The following is a 27,523-nucleotide window of genomic DNA, read 5'->3' as shown; positions in this document are numbered from 1 at the left end:
ATTTCTACAGTAATTCTCAGAATGAGTAGGCAGCCAAAACTGAGCCAATATCTCATCATGACCGTTTTCTCGAACGAATGGCGCTCGTTTTGCGAGGGAAGCCTGTGCTCTGGAAAGACGTTATTCTGCAGCTCTGCAGCCCACCAGCAGGGGGAGACGTAAAAAGTCCCGCAGTGAAAACGCGCCTCTCTCGCGGTCTCAAGCTGAGTTTCCGGTTCCGGAAGTTGGGGGAACCGGCTGCACACGTTGTACTCGGGGCTATTCTTATTCTGAGGAGTGAAATGGACGATCCGGTGGACGCGTACACGACCCGTTTTCAGAAACAGGTCAGCACCGCGGCAAACCCGCTTTGTGGAAAATCCGAAGTATAATAGTTGTAATACAGAACGTTGAGTAAAAAGTGAATTTCGTTAGATGTTCCGTCGTTGGTCAGGCCGTCAGCTGGCTGATGTAACTTGAGACTGACTGGCGACGCGTTTCCGTTTCGCTTTTCACTTCAGGCTGAAAAGCCGGCGCACCCAGCCAGGGCTAGTTTAACGTTTAAAACAGCGACGCGGAAAGAAAGTAAATAGTAAAGGGTCCTAATTAAAGTAAAGTTCTTGTTTCAGAGGGTTCGTCTCGTTGTAGTGAGTCCCAGCAGCTGCCAGCTGGGCACAACACATCTCCAAGGCAAACCCCTGGCCTGTAACTAATAATACTTACTATCACTGACTTTACAAAAAAGCTTTCACTTTTGCTTCAGATGTAGGTACATCCGGGTCATCCCCAGCTGCTGTGCTGAAAGAATCAACGAATCACTTCGTCTTCGAGAGAAAACTTACACTCCGTTACAGCACCATGCAATATACAGAAGACATGATGTGAACATATACAGTGACAAACGTGTAGACAAAAAAGAGATTTATTTATTATTAATTTAATAAGCAAGCAAGCCTGTTTAGACAAGAGGAGGCCTGGGATGAAGTGAGGTGGTATCCAAGGTGCTGTAGCCTCTACCAGTCATGATGTAGGTACTTTCTGAACCGATGCAGTAAAAATCACGCTAGTGCGAACAGTCTCATCAGTCTCCTTTCATTCAGGAAAGAGAAATAAAGTCTCTCTCGGAGGAAATCGAGAAGCTGAAGAATCCCGAGAACCTGGGCATCTCGTCGCAGCTGGCAGAGCTGAGGGAGGAAAACGCGAGGCTGAAGTACCGCCTGAACATCCTGAAGCGAGTGAGTGTTGGTCCTGTCCTCCTGGTCCTTCCCTTAGTTAGTGTCACGTACGGAGGAACGTTGCTGAAAAGGAAGTTTTGCAGCTGGTCTGCTGGGTGGTCCAGTTGTGGTCCTGGTCCAAGCAAAGTCCTGTCACCTTGCCACCTAGTTACATTATAATTCGTATTTTGCCATTTTTACACCACTAGGTATTTAAAGAAAATGTCACATAACCACCAGAATTTTCAAGAATCAATAATTATAATCCCTAATCCTTCATATAGGAGGAGTAGCAATGACACTGAAGAATAAAGATACACTTTTCTACCAGAAAGGAAGAAGACTTCAGATTATTATTATTACTCTCCAAAGCAATTTACAGTGCTAAGATACTTGCAATTATTCACCCACTTGTACAGCTGATTAATTTTTACTACATCAGTTAAGGTTAAATACCTAGTTCAAAGGTACAACAGCAGGAAGGGGACCCAGATTGTTCATTGGAATTCCATTAACAGTAGTGTTTTGATAATTAGTATATTAATGTCGGCAGGATTGTTTTAAAGACTGGTTCTCCTGTCTTATGTAGGAGTGTATTATAAACTCACATTACCCTTTATATAAATAATTTTTATTTTTCTGACTTAACTGAGCTTTTACTTTGTTTGCGGACCTGCAATTATTAATGTAAGCTTTGGGGTAAAAAGTGTATGCTCTATGACTGAACGATGCGTGTTCGTGTGTTTGTCTGACCTGACAGAGCCTGCAGGATGAGAACAAGAAGTGCGTCAAGAACACGAAAAATATCAGCCAACATCTGAAGCAGAGCAACCAGTTCAACAAGAATATGCTGAACATCAACCAGCATCTGCAGAAGCTCTTCGGAGATGCCATCCGGATGGCATTTCCTGACCTTCAGAACCCCCCTCTGTCTGTGGCTCCCAGCCAGCAGGGCAGATTTGGTGACTACCAGTGCAACAGTGCCATGGCGATGGCCCAGGTGAGGGGGTGAGGCTCAGAATGAACAATGTCAACCCTTCTGTAGTTTCCCTAAGGTTTTGACTGAGTTGTAGCCTCCTTTTAATTTTTCTTCTGTATATGCATTTCACAAAGCAGTAACGAGAGGATATCAGTTTCAGGTGGATTTATAAAGTTTCCATTAGTGTGTGTAGTTATGAGGGAACCTGTACAATGTGCTTTTTGCAGATGATGAAGGCAAACGGGCAGAAAGTCAGCCCCAGAGAGATCGCAGAGAAGATTGTTGAGAACATTCCATTCAATGATTTGATTGAGAAGGCAGAAATTGCTGGACCAGGTATGTTTTCATTGACTTAAAAATGGCCACCATGCTGTCACCTGGTGCTTCATGGAAATGCAAGTTTTATCCTGCAGTTGTTCTTTAATGGTTACATACAAAAAACTTTTTATTTGAAAGAGCATTTCATTTAAGGGTTTATCAACATTCACCTGAAGAAGGCCTTTGTGTCGAAATTGTTGACAACGGTGCTTGTCAATGGTGTTCAGCCTCCACCGTTAGAAATGAAGAAAAAGGTAAATCGGAAGTTTGTTTTGTCTTTTTTTGCTTGTTTACTGTTTGAATTGGAAACATTGAAAACCACTTAATGGGTGTTATTTATAGGTGATCGTAGACTTCTCGTCCCCCAACATTGCCAAAGAAATGCATGTGGGTCACCTTCGCTCCACCATCATTGGAGACAGCATGTGTAGACTCTTTGAATTCCTGGGATATGACGTGCTGAGGTCAGTAAGCAGGACTGCTCAATGCCGCCCCTTTTAAACACAGAGCTAGAGAAGTGCATGGGATATATCACATGGCACAAAAAGTCCAATTGTTAGTATATGATATAATGTAATAAGTTGAACTGGTGTTCCTCAACAACTACTCTTCCTGCTCCCCCAGTCTACCGTGGTACTTTTTCTGTGATTCTCTTATCTCACGGACAACACTTGTACAGAGTACAGGATGAGCTGCATCACTGTATGTGTCTGTGTGTGTGTCATAGGCTCAACCATGTGGGAGACTGGGGGACCCAATTTGGGATGCTCATTGCCCACCTGCAGGACAAGTTCCCCAATTATCTGACAGTGTCTCCTCCCATTGGGGATCTGCAGGCCTTCTACAAGGTGACTGGTTGATGCCTGTGCCACTCCACCCCCTGCCCCCAGCCTGGTGACACAGGCAACTGACAGACATTATTGTTTGACATTACTGTTTTTTTTTTTTTTTTTTTTAAACTTTAAAACTTAAACAAAAAAAGGTCTCTCTGCACTCTGAAGGAGAACGGTGTTTAAATCAGGTTTTGCATTTACCTGTCATTCATGTGGAGAATCTCTTACCTGGAGAACTGCTGGTGGTACAGTGCACTTTTGCAATGTTGAAATAGCCTAGTACCCCTCTGTTTTGGGATCTTACATGAGACTTCAGGCTGTTTTACAGTGGGGTGAACGGTCTTGCATTTGCTCACTGTGTCTGTTTTTCTCCTTGTTGCGCATAGGAGTCCAAGAAACGGTTTGACAGTGAGGAGGATTTCAAGAAGAGGGCCTATCAGTGTGTGGTGAAACTGCAGAGCAAGGAACCAGAGTTCATTAAGGCCTGGAAGCTCATCTGTGACGTGTCTAGGAACGGTGAGTGTTCCTGTGCGTGACCCAGGCGGGTTCATAGGACGTTTGTAGGCTACTGTTCAGTGAGCTCTGCAAAGTCACAAGTGTTTGGGAGCACAAGAGGCATTTGCCCTATTTTAATAAGTACATGCAGGGTCATTGCAGCAGTTTCGCTGTGGTTGATACTGTTATACATAACCCAGCATGCACTTCTTTCTTGTAAGTCTGTGTATAGAACTGGTTTGTGCTGCTTGGTGGTCCCATGCTGAAGAGATGCAAAATCAAAGGTTCTCGCTACTACGGTGAAATAATCTCCCTCTGTCCCTCAAAACTGCCGAAATCCCTCTCAACATTCAAGAAGAGTCTCAATACTCAAGTACTCTTATCGGTTCTATGCTCTGCTACTCTTGTAGTGCATGGTGGTTAAATGGTGGTGCAAGTAGACCTGTGCAACTTGGGACAGCCATCGTATGTCTAGATTGCCACATCAACCTTATACTATCTTCTGGGGCTGATGTGTTGCAACTTCTAACCACGATTGCTACATCTATTGTACAATAACACTGACTGGCTGTGCTGCTGCAACGTACCATTTCTTATTGACTCAGTTATTGTGTCTGTCAGCCTTTGAGTTTTACACACACACACACACACACACACACACACACACGGTCTGAAACCGCTTGTCCCGACCGGGGTCGCAGCGAGCCAGAGCCGAACCTGGCGACACAGGGTGCAAGGCTGAAGGGGAAGGGGACGCACCCCGGACAGGACGCCAGTCCGTCACAAGGTATCCCAAGCCAGACTCAAACCCCAGACCCACCAGAGAGCAGGCCTTGACCAAACCCGCTGCGCTATCGCACTCCCTCTGTTTTATTTACAAAAATATTTTATTTACAGAAAGTTTCATTTTTGATTCCATTCAAGTTACTTATTTAAAATCTTAGTGAGAACATGAGTATGCTGGTGGTACAGAAAAGAAAAAGCGAAAGAAAACAGATTTAGAAATGAAAGTTAAAGTGCAACATGAACGTATACTGTACTGTATATTATTCTGTATTTGTATTTTAATGTGAATAATGTGTGAATCCAGAAAATATAACAAAGTCCTATTATACAATGTAGCATTCATGAATGTTGTTTATGTCCTTATGGTTTATATAGTACAATATAAGGGATTTTCAGCTTATGACAAAGTAGACTTACTAAGAGGTCATTGGAACTGAACCCCGTTGTAAGTCCACGGCCCACCAGTGTTAGACTAAGCGACTGCTGTTTGAGAATTTTATCGGCATCTACATCTCTTGGCTGTTGGTGAAATGCACTTTTGCTTGCTTTGAGCTGTACATTGCCGTTATGCATCGCTGTAAATGAACTCATTTGGGACACCTGAATGTGGTGTTGCCAGGTTGGGCTGTGGTCCCCTGCGACCCCGTGTGGGACAAGCGGTTTGGACAATGACATGACATGACAAGTAAGCTTTTCCTCTGGAGTTCTAATGAAGGTAACTTCTTGGGAGAAATGCTTCCACTGACAGATCTATATTTTAGAGTATTGAATTTATTACCTGTTATACACTTTGAAAAGTGACTTGCAATGAGAGGAAGGGCAAGTAGTGACTGATTGTAGACACTGGTCTTCTGTTTTCCATTTTGTTTGACTCCATGAAAAGATTTTCTTTTATTAAAAAATACATTAACTTTTATTTTTGTTTTTCCATTTTTTATCTTTTGCCAGAATTCCAGAAGGTGTACGATGCTTTGGACATTGAGATAATTGAACGAGGGGAGTCTCACTACCAGGATATGATGACAGATGTTGTGAAGGAATTTGAAGAGAAAGGTCTTTTTTTTTTCTCTTTTTTTCTCTTTCCTGAAACTGGTGTCTATGCTTGCATTTCTTTCCAGTGCCAGTAGGGAGTGGTGTTGCCTCACTAGTCTCACTCACCCTTTCAAATCGGCAGGACTCGTGCAGCTCGACGAGGGACGTAAAATAGTTTTTCCGCCAGGGCATTCCATCCCCCTGACAGTGGTGAAGTCAGATGGCGGGTACACATACGACACGTCGGACTTAGCCGCTCTGAAGCAGAGGCTTTTTGAAGAAAAGGCGGACATCATGATTTATGTGACAGACAGCGGCCAGGTGGGAGCTGGTGGCGGCAGCAGCACATAACACTGTTTATCATGAATAACTGTGGAAAAAGAAGGAAGAGCCAGTGGTATTGTTTGGCTGCTTGAATTGTTAGTATTTCACTTGGTTCTGCAAACAGAGTGAAACTCCATGTGCTCTGGGCCCAGTTTCTATTCCACATTGAACAAGCTCAGTCAGTGTGGCATGATGCCATCTGCTAAGTTTGGCTTTGCAGCTCTAAACAATTGTTTTTGCTTTGAGTGAATCAGCACTGTCAAAATCATTAGGGATCAAGCCATCATCAAGGGGTCTTAATTGTGTTTTTACGTTTAGGGTGAAATCTGCTCTGAAATCATCACTAAAAGAGCCCTGTCCTGTGGTCTGAGTTGTGCTACTCGTTTTGCAATGCAGCCCTGTCTGTGTTTATCTTCCCAGAGCGGACACTTCCAGCTCATCTTTGCAGCTGGCCAGATGATTGGCTGGTACAACCCTGCAGAGACCCGGGTGGAGCATGCTGGCTTTGGAGTAGTTCTTGGCGAGGACAAGTGAGTTGCTGTCGAGTTGCACCCCTCCTGAGCCCTGGGTGATGGTGCGGTGATGGTGACTGTGTCTCTGAGGCTTGCTTTGTTGGTACACTGGTTTTGGCTCCTTGGAGTCCCAATGAGGACAAAAAGTTTAGCATTGTTTCTCAAAGGAGTGTTCAAGACTGCTTAGGTATATCCCTGCTGACGTCTTAAAGCTGACAGCATTGTGAAGGGGTGGAACAGTGGGAAATTAATTGGAGGGATAGAGGATCTTTGTGATTATTCATAGAAGGTGGGAATTTGTTACACAATGCGGGGCGCAACACAATTCAGAGCGCATTGGGGAGGACATGTCGTAATTCATATCTACTCAAATTCCTGGGCAGCTTATATCCGCCATTATCAGATGTGCTTTTGTGTCTTTCCGCGTCTTTGCCCCAGTTGATTGATTTGCTAATGAACATTGGTTGTCCCGCAGGAAAAAGTTCAAGACCCGTTCAGGTGACACTGTGAGGCTGGTGGACCTTCTGGAGGAAGGTCTGAAGAGATCCATGGACAAGCTGATTGAGAAGGAGAGGGACAAGGTCAGTGATTGGGGGGGTGAGTAGTCACTGCTGACAGCTCTGTAAATGAAACATCCTCCTGTAGTTTGTGATACAGCTGTGGCCAAATCATTCGCTCTCAGGTTTGACAAGCAGGAAGGAGGAGAAGATTAGAGCCAAGGGAGAAATATCCAGGAGGATTAGACTTTGGTATCTGAGCAATCGTTTCCCCTCAGTGATTTGCTTTGGTGTATTTTATACCCAAACAGCACTTTGTTTGCTCCTTTTTTCTTCAAATTTTCTTTGTGTAAATGTGGAAGTAAGTTGTTACCTCCAGAATTTTCCCAGGGAAATGCAATTTGGAGGGAAATGTAATTTTGTGCAGTGATCAGCACCAGAGCTAGGTGGTGCTGTTGATCCATTTGCGTGTGTTTAATCCTTCTCGTTTGCCTTGCATGACGAACGTGACCAATTCTTTGATTCTTCATACCGACAATTGCCTGCTGAGTGACAAACATTGCCGGCTGGCGTTACACACCGGGCCCAATTTAAACTTTGTTTGCTTTTGTTTGAAAAGACGAGCGTCAACCTCATAGAGGAGGTTCTCTCTGACTGCTGGTGGCAAGACTTCTCCCGTTTGTGTTGTTTTCTGTTTTTTGGAGACTGGTGTCAGGCTGCAAAAAGAGCAAAAATGATTCAAACTCTGTCAGGTGCACCTTCAGCAGTGTCAAAATTGTGGAAAAAGTCCTGGCGTTAAGCTGTTTTTTAAGGTTATTATTTGTTCCTGTTAATATGCAAGCACCTACTGCCTCTCCCAAGATGTTTGGTAGCAGATAATAAAAAGTACTTTATTAATAAAGTATGTCCTTATTAGTGAGTCATGTTAGTGAGTTTGGGAAAATGGGTGTGGCTTCATCCTCTTGGTATGTGGTTCCTACGTATGAGACCTGGGTGTTGGCTGTTCCAGATGCATCTGTGTGTTGTTTGAGATGTAGGTGAAGATGATGGCAGTTGAGAAGGCTCTTGGTGATGCCTGCTGCTTACGGCAGGTCTCTGTAAGCTGTCTTTCTTTCGGAGGCTTTAGGATGTGGAGGGGATTAGCCCCATCCGGAGTGGGGCCATCCCGACTCGTCTGCCGGAATTGTTGTGGTGCTTTGTGATCCCATTACTTGTTTGCGTCTGCGAAGCCAAGCGGAGCCCCATAAGCAGGGCAGCTAATACATTTCGCTAAGCCCATCATTGTCGAGGATATCGAAACTTATACGTGCTGCATTAAATTATGCAGGAAAGTTAGTAGCCGTGGAATCGGAGTCCTTCCTCGTGGTGTAATCAGTTTAACGAACACCATTAGAAGAAGCCACTTCTGATGCCGCTAAAAAAAAAATATTTTTGAGGTGTGTGTGTGTGTGTATATATATATATATTTATTTTTGGTTACAGTACTTAGACATTATCTCCTTCCCTCAGAGAGGGCGACTGCAGGGTTGGCGGACGGCCCGAATGTTCCACCTGGTTTGCATCCTCCACAAAAATGAAAAATGGGCCGGTCCAAATTGCATTCCAATGGGGATCTCACGGATGGCTGGAAACAACAACTAATCTATCCAATCATAAGCATTAATAAATACAACAGGGAGAAAAATGGCTGATATTGTCAAATTTATTTTATTTATTTCAATAGTCAATGAGGTGATATACAGTTTTAGAGCAAGTGAACAAAAAGGAGAAATATTGGTACTAGCTAATCTTAATAATCAAAGCCAGTTATGGGTTAAAACTGTTTTTCCATTATGCTGGTAGACTCATGGTTATGTGACTGAGCATCTTTCTAGGCTGGTGTGTGTGTGTGTGTGTGTGTGTGTGTGTGTGTGTGTGTACATATGTGTACAGGATATTTAAATGAGTCTGTGTCCTGCTTTTTTGTGGTTGTTCAAGTGAGAAATTGTGGTTATTAGTACCTGCTGCTAACTACCTGTTTTGTTCACTTTTCCTGTAATTTTTACACCCCCACACACACACCTGTTGATTCTTTTTAGACTGAGCTTACATTGGAGTGTGGTTTTGTGATGTATACTAGTAGATGATGAATGTATGAGTGGTGCAGTGGACTTGTCTCACAGTGCTTTGATGCTGTGCTTGGACATAGGTTTGATCCCCACTGAATCTGTGTGGAGTTTTCATGTTCTCTCTGTGTTTCCTGTGGGTGCTCTGGTTTCTTCACATAGCCCAAAGACATGTTTCAGATGAGCTGGTGATTCTGAATTACACTTAGTGTATGAGTGAGTGAACGAGTGTTACATTGCTCTGGGATAGATAGGTGAACGATTGGTGGGGGTTTATTGTAGTGTGTCCAACTAAAAGTATTTGCTAAACGCTACATAGTCACTTTGGAGAAAAGCATCTGCTAAATCTTCTTTCTGCTGGTTCTTCCCGCAGTTCTTGACAGCTGAAGAGCTCACGAAAGCTCAGCGGTCAGTGGCCTTCGGCTGCATCAAGTACGCCGACCTGTCTCACAACCGCATCAACGACTATGTCTTCTCCTTTGATAAGATGCTGGATGACAGGGGCAACACCGCAGCATACCTGCTGTACGCTTTTACCCGTATCAGGTGAGCTGGTGGTGGGATGGGGATAATGTGAGAAATGGGGCAGCTCCCTTTTGGAATGAGTTTGTGCCCTGCTAGGGGTCTTTTGGTGTGGGGGTGGTTGGGAGAATTGCCTTGCTCCCAGCCAAAATTGATTTTCTCCCCTCAGCCACCCATAAGCCTGGACAGGCAAAGGCAAAGGGTGTTTCTTAGCGGATTGGGGCCTCACGGTCGATAGCACTGGCAGTGGGCTGTGGTTCTTTCTGGCTTTGCTTTTGCGTCTGGGCAGTGACCCCAAGCTGGGGGGGTGATTGCTTACCGCCTGCTCTGCCATCGAGGGCACTTCTGAAGGTAAGAGGCAGATGGGGCCCTGCAAACACCTCCTGTGAGAGCGCTTCGCTCCATCGATTCCCAGGCCTAGAAAACACACCATCACTCACAGCTTCTCCCGGGTGGTGGCCTTCTGATCATTACTTAGTGTCGGCCTCCATGCTTTCACATGGCGAGTGCTTTTCCTGTAATGTTCCAGTGGTTTTTCCCGTGGCGCTCCACATGGTGCCTCAGCTCATAGTGCCATGTTGTCCAAACCTGTCATTGTAAGCTACCTTAAGCAAAGCCATCAGTGATGTAACAGATAAGTCTCAACGGTAGCTGCACTGTCCTTTGCAGATCCATTGCCCGCCTGGCCAACATCGAAGAAGCAACCCTACGTGAGGCGGCCCAGAGCACTGAGGTGCTGCTAGACCATGAGAAGGAGTGGAAGCTGGGAAAGTGCATTTTGCGCTTCCCGGAGATCCTGCAAAAGATCCTGGATGATCTGCTGCTGCACACGCTGTGCGACTACCTATACGAGCTGGCTACCACCTTCACAGAGTTCTACGACAGCTGCTACTGTGTAGAGAAGGACCGGCAGACAGGTGGGCTCCCCGAGTGCCTTGGCACTGCCTTGACTATGAGTGGCCAACATATGCGGTAACATGCTAAGCCGTTTTGCAACAATTATTTTACAATTACTTTATGATTACATTAGTCACATTGCAATTTTACAATTACCTTTCTGTTATTTTGCAATTGCTTTAGTTGTTTTCAAATTACATCACAAATTACATTGATTACATTTGTGTTCCATGAGTCTTAATACTTTGACTTATGCTTATTCTTGATTATGTACTGTTTTAAGTAGCATTTTCTGCAGGCTGACCAGTATATGTGCTGCATGACTCTGCTCTTCTATTTTTCAATTATTGATTGATCTGCAGTATCCAAAATCTGGTTGCACAGCCCAGTCTCTCTACCCCCTAAACTCTGAAACACTACAGCCCCACAGGCCCTTAAAGAAACATGGACATTCTGGGCAGCTGTACTACCAATTCGTCCTTCCCCAAATGTCCTTTGTTGTCACAGCATCATAAACATACATACATGACTGTTTACGTATTTATTCACAGCAAAATGACCGTAGTGACCTTCCTATAATAGATATTTGGGTTAGATGTCCTCCTGTTTTTTTTTTTAATATTTCCATCTGTTACTACTTACTCTTGTAGAGCAGTGTCCCCCTCCCCCCCTCCCAAAATGGGGAGAAAAAAAGCCATTTATGGGTTTTGCAAGGAGGCAAGCCTCTGTGCCTCGTTCAGTGAATTATAGGCTACATTAACCACAGAAGTAGATTAAGTACTTTAAGTGTATTACAAGACTATAAAATTCCAGCATGATACTGAAGTTTCCATCGGTATTCTAAATTATTTAGGCCCAACACCATAAATACAAAAACAATTTTATTGTTTAACAATTATTTTCTTTTTGTTATAGCAGGTAAGAAGAAGAGAAGGGGTGATAATTGACTTTTATTGTAAAGGTTGTCATGGTTGTATATCAGCAGATATTTTAAGGCTGTTACAGTCTTAATGTCTTAACAGTTACAGTATGTGCCCTGTCTTGGCCATATTTTGAGTTTTTTTTTTTTATTTTTTATATAAGTACAAGCTTCTGAAATATGTGGTGTACGGGCTTGTACAACCACGGATGAATCATTGAGACAATAAGCCTTTTCCCTTCTGTGAACAGCGTGCTGTTTTTGCTGGCCCTCGTTCAAATCGCGTTTCAAGGTGTAGCAGTATTTCTGGGGCCTTTATCTTGATAATGAGTTATTAATAACTATACACTGAAAAGGTTCTGTACTCTAACAAAATCATACCAAGGCTGCTTGGGGACCCCCATCGGGAGGTCAGCAGGCAGTAAAGTGCATCCAGACGGATCCTTGACTTTAGGTTACGTGCTCAAATCCCAAGATGGTCCATGTTGTTTTAACACAGTGCTTAACCTGAATATTTTCACAAAAAATGTGAGAAGTTGCTTTGGCACATTATTGTTCTAGTTGCTTTTGTTAATTGTCCTCAGCATTGTACTTTCTTAGCCACTTATACAGCTGAATATTTTTACGGGAAAAATTGAGGGCAAGTACCTTCAAGGGTACTACTGCAGTTACAAGAAGTGGGGGTTTGAACTGACAGCCTTCAGGGTTGAACCACTGGGCTGCCTGTGGCCCATAATTAAGCACATACTGAAGAGTTTTTAGACATCCTCTGAAGGGTTTTTGCATTAATTTCCTTCTTTACGAAAGTTGTGCCCTGCTGCTGTTTCTTCTGTCTAGGAGAAGTTGTCAAGGTCAACATGTGGAGGCTGTTGCTGTGTGAAGCGACGGCAGCCATCATGGCCAAAGGTTTCGACATACTGGGCATTACACCCGTCCAGAAGATGTGAGCGTACAGATGCCTTTTATCCTCCCTGTGCTGCTCCCTCCCACTGCCACTCTTTGTAATTTACCGTTAATCAAATAAAAGGGGAATTTGACCATAAGAGTGTGGCTCTGACATTCTCATTCCCGTGTAAATGTCTCAGGTTGGTTTGGAACTGTGAGATACTGGGGAAAATGCTCCCTGTGTCTCCTTTTTACATGTCAGACTTCATGGTTCATGCTTGGGGCTTAGCTGAAGTTTAGGGCCCTAAGTGTTCTCTGATGTAAGGGCAAGAAAGTGTGGGAAAAACAGTAACTTGTGGCTTATGGCTGAAAGGGAAGCAGTCTATCCTTCATTTATTCATTTAGCTGGTGCTTTTTGCCACATCAGCTTACAACAATTGACCCATTTATATAGCTCAACAATATCTTGCTCAAGGGCACTATAGCAGTAAGTGGGATTTGAACTTACAACTGTGAGATCTGAGGGCAACATCAGTAGCTCAAACCCCTAGGCTGCCAGGTGCATTCTGTACACTGCAGAATGAGGTTTTAAACTGGACTTTTAGCCTTAATATGCAGTGATAGTTTTAATTGTTTTTAAAATATTAATGCTTCAGTTAAATTTGCAGAATATTTTAGTTTTATTTTGCAACAAAAGCCACAGCTTTTTTGGGAGAAAGTTCTGAGGTACACTCATGGGAAAAGGGCCTCTTTAATTTAATGATAACTGTGGCTTCTCTCTGATTATTTGTAATGAAGCCAAGGTTAACCGAATGCCAGTGATTAATAGTGTTCTCCTCTGATAATCAGCAGGATGATTAATAGATTAATGTTGCTAAATGGACCATTGCTTATTTACTCATTGCATGATTAACTGTGGACCCTGAATTGGCATTATAGGACCATGGAACCAAATTAGAAATGGGAAAAGAAACGGCAAGGGCCCAAATGAGTTTTGAACTTTTGCCTTTGCCACACTTCAGCAAATCCATCTACCGCGCCACCGCGAATGGAGTCGGACGTTACCGTGCCGACTGTCGTGTTTGAGCTATTGCTGAAAAATGGAACGAGAAAGGAGTTTCGGTTGAGTGACAAGAGGGCAGGGTGTCAAGGCTTTGACCTCTTAGAAACCACACAATGGACTGTGTCATCTCGCCAGTTAGACTGTGTTGGCACACGAGAAGCCTCATCCCACACATGCAGCGAGGAGCAAATGTCAGTCCTCTGTTCCTTTGATCTTGTAATTTATTCTTTAAAAGTTATTTCATTCTGTTCAGTTGCACAGTGTCTGATGAAAATTTTACCATTTGCTGGTAGTAGTGTAATGATAACTGATCGATGGATGTACATTATCATTAACTAATAGTATAAAGCAGGGCTGCAATGGTCCAGAGTCTATTCTGGAAGCATAGGATATGAGGGTACAACCTGGGCAGGATGCCTGTCTACATCAATGCGCACACACATGTAGATGCACTGGCAATTTAGAGTACATGTCTTTGGGTTGTGGGTGCAAACCAGAGCACCTGGAGGAAGCACATGTAAACACCGGGCAACATGCAAACTCCACAAGGTTGAAATACATTCAGACCTACAGCCCAGCAACTATGAGGCACCAGTGCTACGAGCTGGACCAGTCCATGTAAGAGGTTTACATGTAAATCTTGTTTCTGTTAACATCAACTAACCAGAACAGCCTGATCTGATCAGAGGTGAAACAAGGTCCAGGACCTCTGCAGTTCAGCAACCCAGTGCATCTTTAATAAAATGCGTTATTTTTTACTTACCTCGGCAATCCTGTGGACTGCATCATCTGGGCCCGTGAATTAGATGCTCTACAAATATGAGATTTGCCATATAATTCAGCTTGGCACACATCTGAAGCCTAAAGTAAATGGAGATGATGAGTTGTGGAGCATTTCAGCAAAGCGGTGTTTGTAAAAAAACTGACAGTGTGTTCACATCTCCGCGCAGGATTACTGCATTTTCCCTGCACTCTAAGTACGGCTCATGTTCTACACAAAATCCAACATGTCTCCTAGCCGAGGTCGGCACGAATTTAACACTCTGATATTTTGGGTGCGTCAGGAATCTAAAAGATGTGTGTAGTGGAGAGGTGACCCGCTTGGCAACCGCTATTAATTCCATCCTCAAAATTAAATGTGCTGCTGTCCGTTTCTGCCTCGTTCAATCCGAAGATGTAGATGAAGTCAAACACTTAGGCGTTTCCATTCCTTTTAAAGTGCGGAGGAGCGATGACCTGTAAACTCAGTAAAATTGGGAATATCAAGATGTATAATCCTGTTGCCACAATTTCCTGGCAAACCTCAAGGTTAATGACATCCCCCCCCTCCCGCTTTGGGTCTGTCTGTTTGTTAAAGCTTGTCTGTACTGTAGGTTTGTCACACATGCATTTGTCTCTGCTGAGTATCAGAGCCATGCTAAAATATTAAGGCCTTTAACTTCTGGAGTGGAGGCTAAAAAGTGCCGTTGTCTCTGCAGTCCTGGGGGTGAAACAGGAGTGAGAAGCGGGCGGTCGTGTGCTGGGTAAACAAAGTGTGTCAGGGTAGGTACAGTTGGGGTTCTCAGAGCGCTGCCCGATCAATAATTAAACAATCTGAATGCTTTGAAGAACGTCGGAGGAATGTATCCTCTTGCCGAGAATAGAGACGCACATGAGCAAAGTGCTTTGGCCAGATGTGAACATGAACCCTTCGCTGCAGCGCTACGTCCCAGAGATGCCTCTCAGTACAGTAATTGTTTTAAAAGTGTTCAAAAAAAGTCATAAAAAATCCAGTGTGATGAACTCGGTATGATATGGCACCTCGCTGACCCTTGTCAAGAGACACCTTGTATACGCACATGTTAGATCTCTTATGCAGATATTTAAGGACAACAGGCTTCATGCATTTGGTGTATATTTTAATAAATCTTTGTTAATGACACTTGATTTTATATATATATATATATATATCTATATCTGTTAAATAATCAGATTTTAAAAGTATTTGTTATAAAAAGTAATTATATAGATTGTATTTTAAAATATGTACAACTGAAAACATTTTTGTTAAGAGTAATTCATTTTTATGTTGGGCTATTGCACCTCTTGCTCAAGGTATTGATATTAAACACCTGTAATAATGGAGTCCTGCCAAAGAACGTGGCATATTGAGTTAGAATTAGAATGCAGATGGTAGCTTGGCAGGCAAAACATTTTTTTTTTAAAAAAACACTGAATAGGAAATAAATGTTTGATACAAAGATGAACGGTTTGTGCTGTATATGAGCGAGAGTACGATGCAAGTTTTCCAACCAGAAATTGACTTCTGTACGTGTCACTGTGTCCAGATTTAGAGTCACTGTACAAAATGAGTCTTTTCTGTGCAAAATATGATATTCCCTGCTCTTGGTCCTCACAGAGGTAGATCTGAATGTCGCGTGCGCTGTGAATTGCTGCAGAAGCAATGTTCCAAGGCGAAAATTAAGGCCCGAGAGCTCACAATCCGCAGCAATACATTACCTTTAGAAGAGCAACCCGAATGGGAAAAGACATCTCATTACTCCAACCGTCTCTGCCGTCAGTCTTGATAATGCCAGCTTACTGGCTTCTCTAAAATGGTTCTTTAAACAATTGTTACTGTTTGTCCACAGGCAAAATTGTATCTTTTTATATTAGGTTCCATGAATTATTTTGGCTGTCATGCTTGGCACAGCTTTGCATCCCCATTTGTCCTCAATGCAAATGTGTGTGTAATACATACTGAAGACATGTGTCTTCAGACAACCGCTTCCTCGGTGGCGATTGAGATCCTGCCTCAGGACATGGTGGGTACTGGGTGGAACGGGTGCTGCGTTTGAAGAGGTGGGTGCTGGGTGGGGTAGAGGCTGTGGCAGCGGGACACTCATGTTTTTGTGTTGCCCACATCCCGTTTGAATGAGTCTCTGATAGCCACCAACTCAGACGTCAAACAGTGTCCCCACACTTTGTTGTACCACTCCGGCGTCCGACCCCTGTGTAGGATGATACCACCAGGCGATCAGGTTTGTTTTTAAACCTAAATATCACTTAAACATTGTTTTCTAAACCTAATCCTTAGGGAACCCTGTCCATTCCATACTGCGTACTTTTCTATTTGACCACAAGCATACCCAGCTGAGCTCATCAAGACCTCAAATGGAGCAGTGAGTTCCACTTGTTGTGGGAAGGGACTAATGTACTGTAGGGTTAGGCTTTCTCAGAGACAGGTTTTTTGCTTGAATGAAACAAATACATGGGTTTATTGATACTGCTCAAGAAGTATTTTGTTTTTGGTGGAACAAATACGGGATATATGTGGAATTCATGGAATAGCCAAGGTTCCCTGAGAGGTTTGCGTTGGATGTAACAAATACAAGGTATGGCTGGGGTTCCTCAACCAGATTTCTGAGGTCCACTGCACAGGTGAACAACTAATTTTCCCTTCCCCATTTTGGTGGCCCATTGCTCACCTCGTGTCTGTTCGACAGACGTGTGTGAGCCGAGTCCTCCTCGGCCCCAGAGACTCCACAAGGTAGACACTGGTGAGCACTTGCACTTGCATGCCCTCCGCAGGTACTTCCGGGTGATTTGTGGAAACAGCGGCGAGGACAAAAGCACCAGTGGTGGGGTCATGCTGGCAGGTCCTGAGGAAGGTATGAGAATTACATTTGGGTGTAGTGACAAGGAGATTAACTTACATAACTCACATATTTTTCCTATTTACACAGATGGTAGTAAGTACTTCACACTGACTGTTCATCTTAAAGATTGAACAGCAAAACCATTTTGGTGTCCTTAGCGAACCTGCTAATATCATGTTAACCAGAGGCATAGCTAGGAATTCTGGAGCCCCGGAAAGAATATTGCTCGGGCTCCCTCCCTTTTGAAGAAAATAAATAGATTACTACTGGAATTTTTGTGGACCCTCCTAGAACTGTCACTGCCATTTACCAGTGATGGGTTGAACACTTCCATGAGCCTCCTCACAAATGCTCATTTTTTCAGTCACAGCTGTATTTATTCATTTAGCTGGTGTTATTCTCAAAGCTACTTCAGGAAGTTTAACTTGAACCTGGGAATTTTGATTGCAAGGCAGTGGCTTTAACCATTATGCTATCAGTTCTCTGCTAGAGCTGTACTTACTTACTAGGCACTGCAATATTCAAGAACTCTTATAGGTTTTACAGCATTGCATTGTGGTACTCACGGTCATCAAGTTACGTATTTACAAAGTGCTATTCCTAGTGGTAAGGAGTAGACAGTGAAAGTGCACCTCAACAACAGGTGCTCTTCTGGAAGTCGTGAGCCCAAAGCCTGCAGGGTATACTGGTAGACCTCTGACTCCGCATCCAGCACCTCCAGCACTCGTTCTCTCAACAGGTCACGGTCCCAGAGACGGCGTTCCATCCGAACGCGGTGCAGGACCTCATCTTGGGGTGCCTCCACCTCCACTGTGGCCTTCCACAGGCGGAGGGGGTACTGATCCTCCACCTGCCGTTACAATGGAATTCCATGTACAGTCATACCCAGAGATATGTTATAAATATCAGCTTACTAGAATTTGACGTTGCAGGGAATTTCATTTAATACCAGCTCTTTAGCTTAAAAGGTGTCTCTTCATGCTTATGACGACCAAATTTGGATTTTATACGCCAGTCGACAGACGAGTGGCACAAGACCAGAGCCATGAAGTGTTCTTCTTCTCAGTTATCGTTTGGCTTGTGCTGTGTTAAGTTCTCAAACACCATTAGCTCCCGTTTGCTAGTTTCACCTCATAATCCTAGTGATCATGCTTCTGTTTCTACCATCCAAACCATGTCAGCTTGTTTATGTTGTTTTCATTGGTTTCTTTTGACTTTATTCTTTTGTTTTGTTTTTTTGCATTTAAGATTGATTCAGTATGTTAACACTATCATTTATGTATGATTAAAAAAAAGTACTGGGAAACAGGTAGACAGCTAGAGTGGAGAGCAACACTCTTATGGTAGAGGAGATACAATAAACCTTTGGGGGTCCAAGGTAAACTGGCTCCCCACCCTCAGGACATACTAATTTTAGGCAGGTAGCCATAAGCGGTGGTACTGTGTAAGCAGTTCCTGGAGAGGTCAAGCTGTCATCCAAACTCTCCTTTTGGCAGGTGACCTCTATGTGATCACCATGACAATGATGTAAAGCTTGTTTTCTATTACTTTTTGCTACTTCCAGGCCTTAAACCTTTTCCTTGAAGAGATCCCCCTCTCAAGGAAGTAATTTGCTCGCATTTTATTATATTCCGGCAGTTGCACTGTTGGTGTCACTGTGTCCTGGAGTTATTCATTTCCCTGCTGATGTGTTAGCACATTTACCGCACATGCATTTTAAGCACTTTTTAAAATTGATATTTCTGCTTTCAGGCACACGCGACAGATTTCTGTCAGAATACTGCACCGAGCTAATCTCCAGTTGTCCTTCTAGACATTTGCGTAACTTTCTCTAAACAGTAATTGACCTTGTCAAGCATGATGTGAACTGGTAGGTCGAGTCATTGCCATGGAAACAAAATTATATGTTGAGGTGCTGTATAATTTCACTGGAACAGGCACTATGAAGGCTTCCCAATTCAAGCTAATTTTTTGAACCATGAGTTAGAATCATGTTGCAGAGGAGCTGGGCACCCAGGGTTCTTGTCTCTACCTTCTTAAATGCCAAGTCGACATGGTGTGAAGCAGAGCTTGGCACCCAGTCCCTGAAGCGCTCCTGGTTCTCTCTCAGTACACTTTGGGTGGAGAGTTGCAGTCGAACGCTGTCCTCCAGTTTGTTTTCCATGCCATGGTCTGGCTGCATGGCCTCCTCATGTTGTCTCCTTTGGCTCCGTTTCATCCAGTGCTCTGGCACCTGGAAATAGGCAAAAGTCAGCCATATTAAAGAAATTATTGGATCTCAAAAAAGGGAACACTTAAAAAACAACCTCAGCAGTCCTGGAAGGCTGCTTGTTTTCTGGTATTCTTTCCAGCTAATTCCCTTGGTTTAACTTCTAAGTTAGTGACCAACCAGTGGTGTTTATGCCAGTGCATTTCTTCCAGAGTGCTGCACTAAAATATCCACTGCCCTAATACAGAGAAAAACATATATGCATTCTTCAGATTCATGATGTAAAAAAGAAGGGGCAAAAATATTAACATAATGGAGCTAATAGGAGCGAAGTAATTGTGTCATTGTGTAAGGATCCTTGGGTTGACACATCAGTACCTGTGGGTGTGAAGAAATTGATTTTGACAGAAGGTCAGTTCCAGAATTTCTCTTCGCAAAGAAGCAGGTCAGGTTCATTGGAGGTGTTGACTTTTTCTGTCACTTTCGTGAATCATGGTAAAACATCAAGTGGCAGGAACTGAGGTGGCCTGTACCTGGAAGAGTCGAGGACACTCAGAGACCATGTGAGCCAGGCCTTGAGTGGCGGCCAGGTTCTCGCTGAGGTCCCTCTGGTCCGGCCTCCCCAGGCTGTACTTCCTGTGACTGTGCTTGCTGGGGGGGCAAAACATAAAGCAGCAAAGATGGTTTCAGATGCTTCTTTGATCATGGAAAAGAAGCTGCAGTTATGAACAAAATTAATGTTTTCATGGGGCAACTGGAGACATGAAGACCAATTCCCAGAAGTTTCAGAGATGAAAATGATCATTCATCATGCTCACGGCAGTCATGGCACTATGTTTGACTGCTTTTTCCCCTCTGTCCTTTTCAGATACTTTGGTAACTCACATTTTCCCCAATTAGTCTAGAGTTATGAAAACAGGAAATGATAAATGCTAGCTAAGTAGCTAAGATAGTAATATAGGTTCGATCAATCTTCCTTTGCTGCTGTTGAATTTGAAACTGAATTTGACTCATGGTGAGCACTTCCATGGTTTTCATGATAAGGGAGGCTTGCTTACCATTGCTTTCTTTTGCTTACTATAACTAATAGCAAAAATTAAAAGATGGTCTGTCTCTGACAGTTTGAAAAGGTGTCAATTCTCTACAGTCTACTTTGAGAGCTGTATGATCCTTATAGAGAAGGCTTGTACCCTTCCTCCTCCCCCAACACCTGCTCTACCGAAAGGGAATTCAAACCACTTTACATGCCTAAGTGTGACGTTTGCACAGTTACTGCCATGGGGCAAGATTCACCCGAGTGTCATAGAACTGGTTGCCAGAATACATTTTTTCTGTCTGCCACCCGCGTGACCTCGTTGTCCTGTCACGTCCCTGGCCCCATGTGCCGATATCACGGGGCGTCCCCCCCGCCAGTAGATAAGTGGCTGTGCCACCCCCTTCCCCTCCAGCACCCTGTGGCTCATACAGTTAGCTCAGGGAGATTTGCCTTTGAAGCTGGAGAAAGGCGAGGCCAAAAACACTCCAAACTTCTTTATCGGTTCAAAACAAAGTTACAAGAATACATGTTTTGAAAAATTGAACAAATTTTCACTCTGTTCAGAAGACTCTCTCTCTCTGCAGTTTTTTTTGGCAACTGGCTGAAATTAATTATAGATAGAATATCTTTGCCTGTGCAAAATTAATCTATCTGTGCAGAATTAAAGCCACATGTAAGATTATGTCCTCTTACATAAGCGACTTGCGCACTAAACCTGCCCAAATGCTCTTCATAACATAGCAAGAGGAAAAAGCTTTAGTGCTGCGTTGTATCAGGCGAGGTCCTCTTTGTTGTGGAAAAGGACACTGACATTTAGTGTAATAAAAACTAGTAAAATATGGAACAGATTCTGAAATAACTCATGTCAGGATGATATTAAGCATCAGGAAGCTGTGCAGCTTTGCGCATTCAGAACCAGAGCGAGGTGACTTGCTGCACTCATGTAGCTTGTAGCTACCTGGTAGTGGTGCTGTCCCTTCGCAGAGTGTTCAGGTGGAACAGTGATGGGGCCAGGCAGACAGCGATGTTTGTGGGTGTCATCTGGTTCTCCTCCACGCAGTCCACCACATCTCTGAGAAACAGGAGCAGCGTCTGCAAAGCCTCCCTGTTCTCGTCAGGCAGGAGGAAGATGGCCGCCTGGGTTGCTATGAACTGCTGGTCCTTGGGGAAATCTGACAAGGGTAACAATCGAGATAGCCTGGGTGCCTGTGGGATGGACACAGAAGCCTACTATTTACACTGTGCTTTAATCTATGTGTGCTCCTTACACTGGTAGATGTGGAGGAAGGTCTCGCAGAGCTTGCTGGAAAAGATGGACTCTGGGAGGTCTCGGAAGAACTGCTTGATCATATCTGCCACGTCAAAAGCGGATTGCCCCTCATAGCTCACACCCTCTGGGTCTGTCTCCACTGTATCCCGCAGGAACTGGATTCGAGATTTTACCCCTGACTTGCGGAACAGCCCAACCTGAGAGGGTAGGATAAGTCAAGACAAGAGAGAACGTGAGCTGAGGTTTGAAGGGATGGCAGTCTATGCCTCTGTGTGACAGCAGATGCCATTTTCTACCATAAATAAAACCAGGTTCTGCACTAATGCTTGTGCAACAAGCTCTCCCAGGCCCTAGAAGGTGATTATAGCACACTTCTGCTGAATGAATGTCCAGCCCTCTTCACCAGGCTTCAAAGATTCAAAAAGTTTCCTCCACTGCCCAGGCACATGCACTTTAGACAGGTGGGAAGACTCACCTGGTCCAGGCACTGTGTCCTCAGGTACTGGATGGCCTTGAGGATGCTTCGCGGGAGAGGCGATCCCTCACGCTGCATACTCACCAGCAAGGGAACCCCAAACACCCTCAGCTCCTTCTGCTCTATCCCTTTGGATTTCCTCATCCCTTTAGGGACCATCCTTTAAAAAGGAGGGAGGGGAACACCCAAACCTCTAAATTAAAGATCTGTGCAATGGCAATTACATCTAAATCAAAGTGTACCCTCTTTGTTACAGTGGAGTATTTTTCTGCCTTCAGGGTCTTCTGAACTTGAAAATTAGTAAGAAAAACGTACCCCGTTTATGTATTGAACAGTGGGCAGCCATTGCTCTCTGTCCATAACAAAGAACAGCTAAGGAAAAAAAAAGACTTCAAAGCCACCCTCTCTCATATTGTCATTATCCTGGATTTAAATCAACTACGGAAACCATGGGCTTACGGGTTTAATAATGATCAAATATATGGTCTGAGATATTAACCATTCCACCAGAATAGGATGCATTTCATACAGCGTGGTGCTCGTTAATCTCATCGGTACTCATTGCGCTAACATCCATTAAGTTTAAATTTCCATGCAAAGGCTCTACTCTTAATGTCAGAGCAGGCTGTTCAATTAAAGCCCACATTCAGGCCATTCTGGCAATGATTTAAGGCGACCGCTCATCTGCAAAGATCCTCTCAGCTCGGCTCAGCAGTAGGCAGATTCACAGAGCTTCAGATAATATTCATTACGGAACAAAGTCGCGGGAAGGTGTTCGGCTACAATGAATACGAGACGCTACTTATCTGAATCAGGCCACTTAGGCAGCGGTGGAGCCAATGAATACTGAGGCGAGCAATCAATGACGAGAGACTGCAGCAGTACGCCTATTTCTTTTGTGGTTAGCCCAATGATTGTTAAAACAAATGGCCCAATTGCTCTGCTCCTGGAAAGTCAATTAGACGTCCCCCCCCTTTCCCCCTTTTACCAATTTTTACTTTGCTTTGCAACACAAATGCATAATGTCAAACACTAAATTAATTGTTCCACAGAGACCTAGGTGCGTTGAGCTGCCTGCTGACATCTTGTTGAAAATGACAAAGAAATAAATACAAAATGGCATAAATGATGAATGGTTACTAATAAGAATGCAGTGTATTTCAGTCATGCAGAATCAATATGGGCTGGCCACACAACATCATCTGAGATATAGGTGAGAAAATAGGGATAATTATAAATATGCATTAATATTTATTTTTCATTAGTGTGATCTACGGAAACAGAGATAGGCCAGTTGGCAGATGTGTTCTGTGTCAGATCGATGCTGGGGTCACGTTTCGGGAAGTTCATTTGGAAGGTGCACGGCGGCACATCGCTGTCCATGCCTAATTGCTCCTCTGTTTTACGGCCCGGTCTGTGATCCAGAGCCTAATCATTTTCCTGTTGGTCTGTGCAGGCTGTAAAGCCAGCTGCTGATGGCTCCCCATAATATCAGCTTAGCTATAAACTCCTACCTTACTGGGTGGACTGTGCCGCAGGGGTTTTGTCCACAGTGAAGATAAGCACCTCTAAATCATCTCCCCTGGCCTTTTAGATGAAGGCTGCTCTTTCTTGCATTGGCGGCAAAAGGGCGCCCCGCTTTGTTTATTGTCTGCGTAACATCCCCTGTTTTGTCTTGTGAAGAGCCTAGTGACGGCAGCCAGCTCAGACATCCCAGCAAGAAAAGGAAAGGGGGAAGGGTGGTTTGTGGGGAGGATTTCCAGTGTCCTTACCAGTTCCAGCCCTGCTTGCTGGTGGGCGAGTACCTGTCCATCAGACTGGTGAGCTTCAGAAGAGAGAATTTCTGCAGCAGGTTCATGTCGTCAGCTGAAAGGGCTTCTAAACCTACACCAAGCGACTCCTGGTGGAGGCTTTGTTCACTGGACCAGTGGAGGCACCTGGGCGATATAGTTTAGGGGATATTAGAGGGTCTCACCCAGTTGCCCTACAGGGGTGTGAGTACACTACAATAGGGTAGTCTCAGTAAGATGCTGTGGTAGAAAGTTGGAGAAAATGACACCAAAACTAAGAGATTATTTATGAGTTTTCTGTAACAGTGACCTGCAACTGAAGATCTCTGCAAGGCTCTTTGATTGTACCCTTGAGATAGGTGATAAATGCCCATCTGTAGACATGGACTAAGTGTTAAAGAAGTGGTGTCAGCTGTGCAAAACCATCTTTTAAGGACATAAATGATAACAGCAGTGTGCGTTTCTGTAGGTTCTATAACTTCTGCTGTCTTGATATAAAAGGCCATTTTTAAAATGACCCGACACAACTTTACCTTTTATGGTGCACAGTTGACTGTCCACCAGAGTAATTGCTGTATGCAGATTCCAAATCATCTGTTTCCTTGTCAAAATTTTCTGTGCTTCTCTCTGAAGCCACCGGGTCCTCAGCCTCTGGCTTCTTGACTTCCAGGTGTATGTCCTTAGGAGATGAGGGGCATGGGGAGGCAGAGTCATTGGCGGAGTCCAGGTCCCCCTCGTCTGACAGTTTCTCTGCCCAGGTGGACACCAATTGTTGGAGGCCATTGATGCGCTCCATGACATTGTCCAGAGCGGAGAACACATCATCTTCAACATCTCCAGTTCTACCCTCCTCTGGCCCTTCCTCATCAGGAGCATGTGTGGGCACGTTGTCGTAGATGCTGACGCGATGATCAAGTGCTGCCAGGGGGCTACAGACCTGTTCTCCGGATGAGCTGCTGCGACAAAGCCGAGCCCGGTAGCCATGGAAACTTCCTGTCCTCCAGTTGACTGAGTTGGGGTTAACGCTGTGGGTAAGGGCTGTGGGGAACGTTCCTGGCTTATGTTCATGTGGGACATGAAACACAAGGCCCTGATGGAGGTTCTTCTCATTCTCGTGCTTCTGTTCTTGGACTCTGGCTCGTTGACGGTTGCCACGCACCCTTGTGATGGGACTTGGTGTGCTGACTGCACTGTTATTCTCTGATGGGCTGCCGCTGCTGCTGCTCTCAAGGCAGCTGCTACTGCCGGATGCGGCTGAAGAGGAGGCCTGGCTCTCTGGCTTGTCCTGGAGCTCCGAGACATCCACACAGCGGAGGCGGCACAGTCTCTCCTCATTGAGGCCCTCTAGGAGCGTTGGGCCTCCAATAGCTGGCCTAGCTTTGCAGCAGGAGCTGGTCCTCAGGGTGCTGCTACCAGTTCTCAGTCTCTCCATCCTCCGCAGCAAGCTCTGCCCCCGCTTCCGGGATGGCTTCTCTGAGGCAAAACACTCCTCGCTACTGAAGCTGGGCATCTCCCCAGGGGATGGTGGCCCACTGAAGGAGCTGTCCAGGGAGGCTGGTTTGTGCAATGAGGAGCCCCAGGAGGAGCTCCTACTGGTCTCCAGCTCATTGGGAAGCCGGTTGGGGCCATGTCCATCACTGTCTGAGCTACAGGAGCTGTGCCTCTTGGCAGCATCCCCTTCCAATTCTTTCTGACCAGCGCTATCAGGCCCTGGCAAGAACTCTAGGTGTTCCAAACGAGACCAGAGCCGGTTCCGCCTCTCAAAAGACCATTTGGTGCTAATGGCACAGGGTTCCTCCTCTTCAGAATCTTCACTCTAGGCCAAATGACAGACAACAGCTCTTTACTTTGAAACCAAGCAAGCAAATAATGAACCCTCTAGCCTTGAGAATCTGTCTTTTTTCCAGTAATTCCCATTCATAGCCCATATATCTCAGTTAGAACTCACCCTTCTTCTTGGTCGCCTCATCTCCAGCTTTATGTCAACGCATTTGTTCAAAGTGTTCAATCTCCTGAAAAGTGAAAGGAAACACAGTGAAATTCTGTGTGATGCCTGTTCACATCTTCTGATTATGTCAGTGAATACACTTTTAATTAGCAGTACAAGCATGCTACCAAGGGATATTCGTACCTGCAGAGAGAATCAATTGCATCCTTATCCAGAAATTCATGATCGCTCTTCACCCAGTCAATGTCAATGGGGAACTGGCAATCTTAAGGTAAACAGTGCAAATGAAATTACAGCGCACCATTGTTTATTACTGGTTTACAGAGTTAACCAAGTCCATTGATCACAGACGTTTACCTTTGAACAACTGTGCATACTGAGGGAAGCCGGCTGCTTTCAGCCAGTCACAGGCCTCCTTTGCTTCAATCTCTATAAAAACAAAAACAAATAAACAATAGAAAACTATTATAATTAAAATAATTTCTATCAGTATTCTGAGACTTTTGGTCACTTACAATGCTGAACATTGTCACTAAAATTCAATAAATGTTTCTGCAATGTGTAATTGTCCAGAACAGGACATTAGCAATATGCTTTCTTTTATCTCTGATGGCTTATTCAATTCCCGAGAGTTTATTGGACAAGACCATCTTAATCAATGTTAATTGAATATCCGTCGTGGGTGTGTGAAGCTACAAAAGAGACTCCACAATCTTTCACAATCATGTTTCTGCCTCCCACACTTTTAAATCTTGCCATTCAGATTCAATCATACCATCTACAATTACCTTCAGAGATCTGTTTTTAAAAGGAAGTTTAGGACAGATGGTTGTTTTTTTTAACTGGTGATCCATGAGCCCAAAGTCGTGGATGGTAGTAGTTTTCCCACAGATAGTTTGAGAGTTCAAAAGGCGACAGCTGGGCTTTGGCTACACTGAGCAGATGGTTCAGAAATGTAAACATGGATGTTTCAGTGACCGCCAGGTCACTGTAGCAGGCTGCGCTCACATCGAAAGGAAATGCAAAGTGCTTTCTGTCTCCATTTGTTGCTTTTTTGAGCCTCTTTTCAAGGGATGCAAAACTAACTTTCTCATTTTTGAGCTCTTTTTTTTTGCTATGCAACTCGGGGCCTAAACAGACCAAACTAGAGAGCCCACTAGTAAGCCTCACAGATCCACAGCTGATCTTCCCAATTAGCCCCCTCTCTGAAGTTAAGCTGCGTGTGCTTTTTTCACATAAACACAAAGGTCTGTTTGGCCGCATCCTTAGAGCAGAAACCATCAGGATTCTCAAGTACTTTAGTGAAGCTGTTTGTGTGTACAGAAGTGTATACACAGAGATATCCTGAGAATGGAACTTCAGGACCTTCGCAAACAAGGTTTGTGTCAAGTAGCGGCAGTTAGGCTATAATGGTGCATTGTGCTGTTATCGCCCAGTACGCAGATTGCTGCTCTTACGTAAGCATGATCATATCAGAGAGCTCCAACTTCTGATTGGCCATGCTGGGAAAGGCACTTCCTTTTCCAAATACCCTGGGCTGCCCTGGAGGAAGTGGTGCTTTTGGATTTGGGAGGGAAGATAAAAGATCTGGGTTGAGATTAATGCTAGCTCTGCTGTTTCGTAGGAAGCCCAGGAAGCCAGAGAGCTACTAGCCATCTAAGAGGGGCTAAGCTAATGACGCTATGTGCCGAGTAGGCCGTGTCACTCAGCAGATAGCCCCCAGGGCAGCTTCACTGGAGACATCCCTTGCCCTATGGGTGTGCATTTGCTTCGTTCAAGCTGCCTAAAACAAACTTC

The 27,523-nt window shown here is 44.3% G+C and overlaps 2 protein-coding genes across 3 annotated transcripts in view; one reads left to right on the top strand and one right to left on the bottom strand.

Annotated features, from left to right (window-relative positions):
- Positions 1-222: 222 nt before the first annotated feature.
- On the top strand, positions 223-12,590 carry rars1 (arginyl-tRNA synthetase 1). Its single transcript, XM_018728625.2, has 15 exons — positions 223-326; positions 1,080-1,214; positions 1,954-2,193; positions 2,400-2,508; positions 2,644-2,744; positions 2,833-2,954; positions 3,218-3,338; positions 3,710-3,839; positions 5,553-5,657; positions 5,779-5,957; positions 6,381-6,490; positions 6,948-7,053; positions 9,448-9,620; positions 10,266-10,513; positions 12,250-12,590. The coding sequence occupies exons 1-15, from the start codon at positions 282-284 to the stop codon at positions 12,357-12,359; spliced, it is 2,034 nt and encodes a 677-aa protein (XP_018584141.2). The 5' UTR covers positions 223-281; the 3' UTR covers positions 12,360-12,590.
- Positions 12,591-15,432: 2,842 nt separating this feature from the next.
- The window catches only part of LOC108920111 (rho GTPase-activating protein 7), a 40,683-nt gene continuing 28,592 nt past the window's right edge, over positions 15,433-27,523 (bottom strand). For both annotated transcript variants that reach the window (XM_018728632.1, XM_018728633.2), the window contains exons 2-14: positions 26,084-26,155; positions 25,910-25,991; positions 25,727-25,790; positions 24,312-25,594; positions 23,761-23,925; positions 21,989-22,148; positions 21,512-21,710; positions 21,202-21,415; positions 19,741-19,858; positions 19,031-19,231; positions 17,631-17,848; positions 16,828-17,001; positions 15,433-16,350 (exon numbers count right to left, since the gene is read on the bottom strand). In XM_018728632.1, the coding sequence (XP_018584148.1) occupies positions 16,242-16,350; positions 16,828-17,001; positions 17,631-17,848; positions 19,031-19,231; positions 19,741-19,858; positions 21,202-21,415; positions 21,512-21,710; positions 21,989-22,148; positions 23,761-23,925; positions 24,312-25,594; positions 25,727-25,790; positions 25,910-25,991; positions 26,084-26,155 (3,059 nt within the window). In that variant the 3' untranslated portion in view covers positions 15,433-16,241. The remainder of the gene's footprint in view (positions 16,351-16,827; positions 17,002-17,630; positions 17,849-19,030; positions 19,232-19,740; positions 19,859-21,201; positions 21,416-21,511; positions 21,711-21,988; positions 22,149-23,760; positions 23,926-24,311; positions 25,595-25,726; positions 25,791-25,909; positions 25,992-26,083; positions 26,156-27,523) is intronic.

The sequence above is a fragment of the Scleropages formosus genome, chromosome 14 (genome assembly GCF_900964775.1).
Source record: "Scleropages formosus chromosome 14, fSclFor1.1, whole genome shotgun sequence".
In the NCBI taxonomy this organism is placed as follows: domain Eukaryota; kingdom Metazoa; phylum Chordata; class Actinopteri; order Osteoglossiformes; family Osteoglossidae; genus Scleropages; species Scleropages formosus.
Note: the sequence above shows the minus strand (reverse complement) of the source record. Positions and strands in the feature narration are given on the sequence as shown.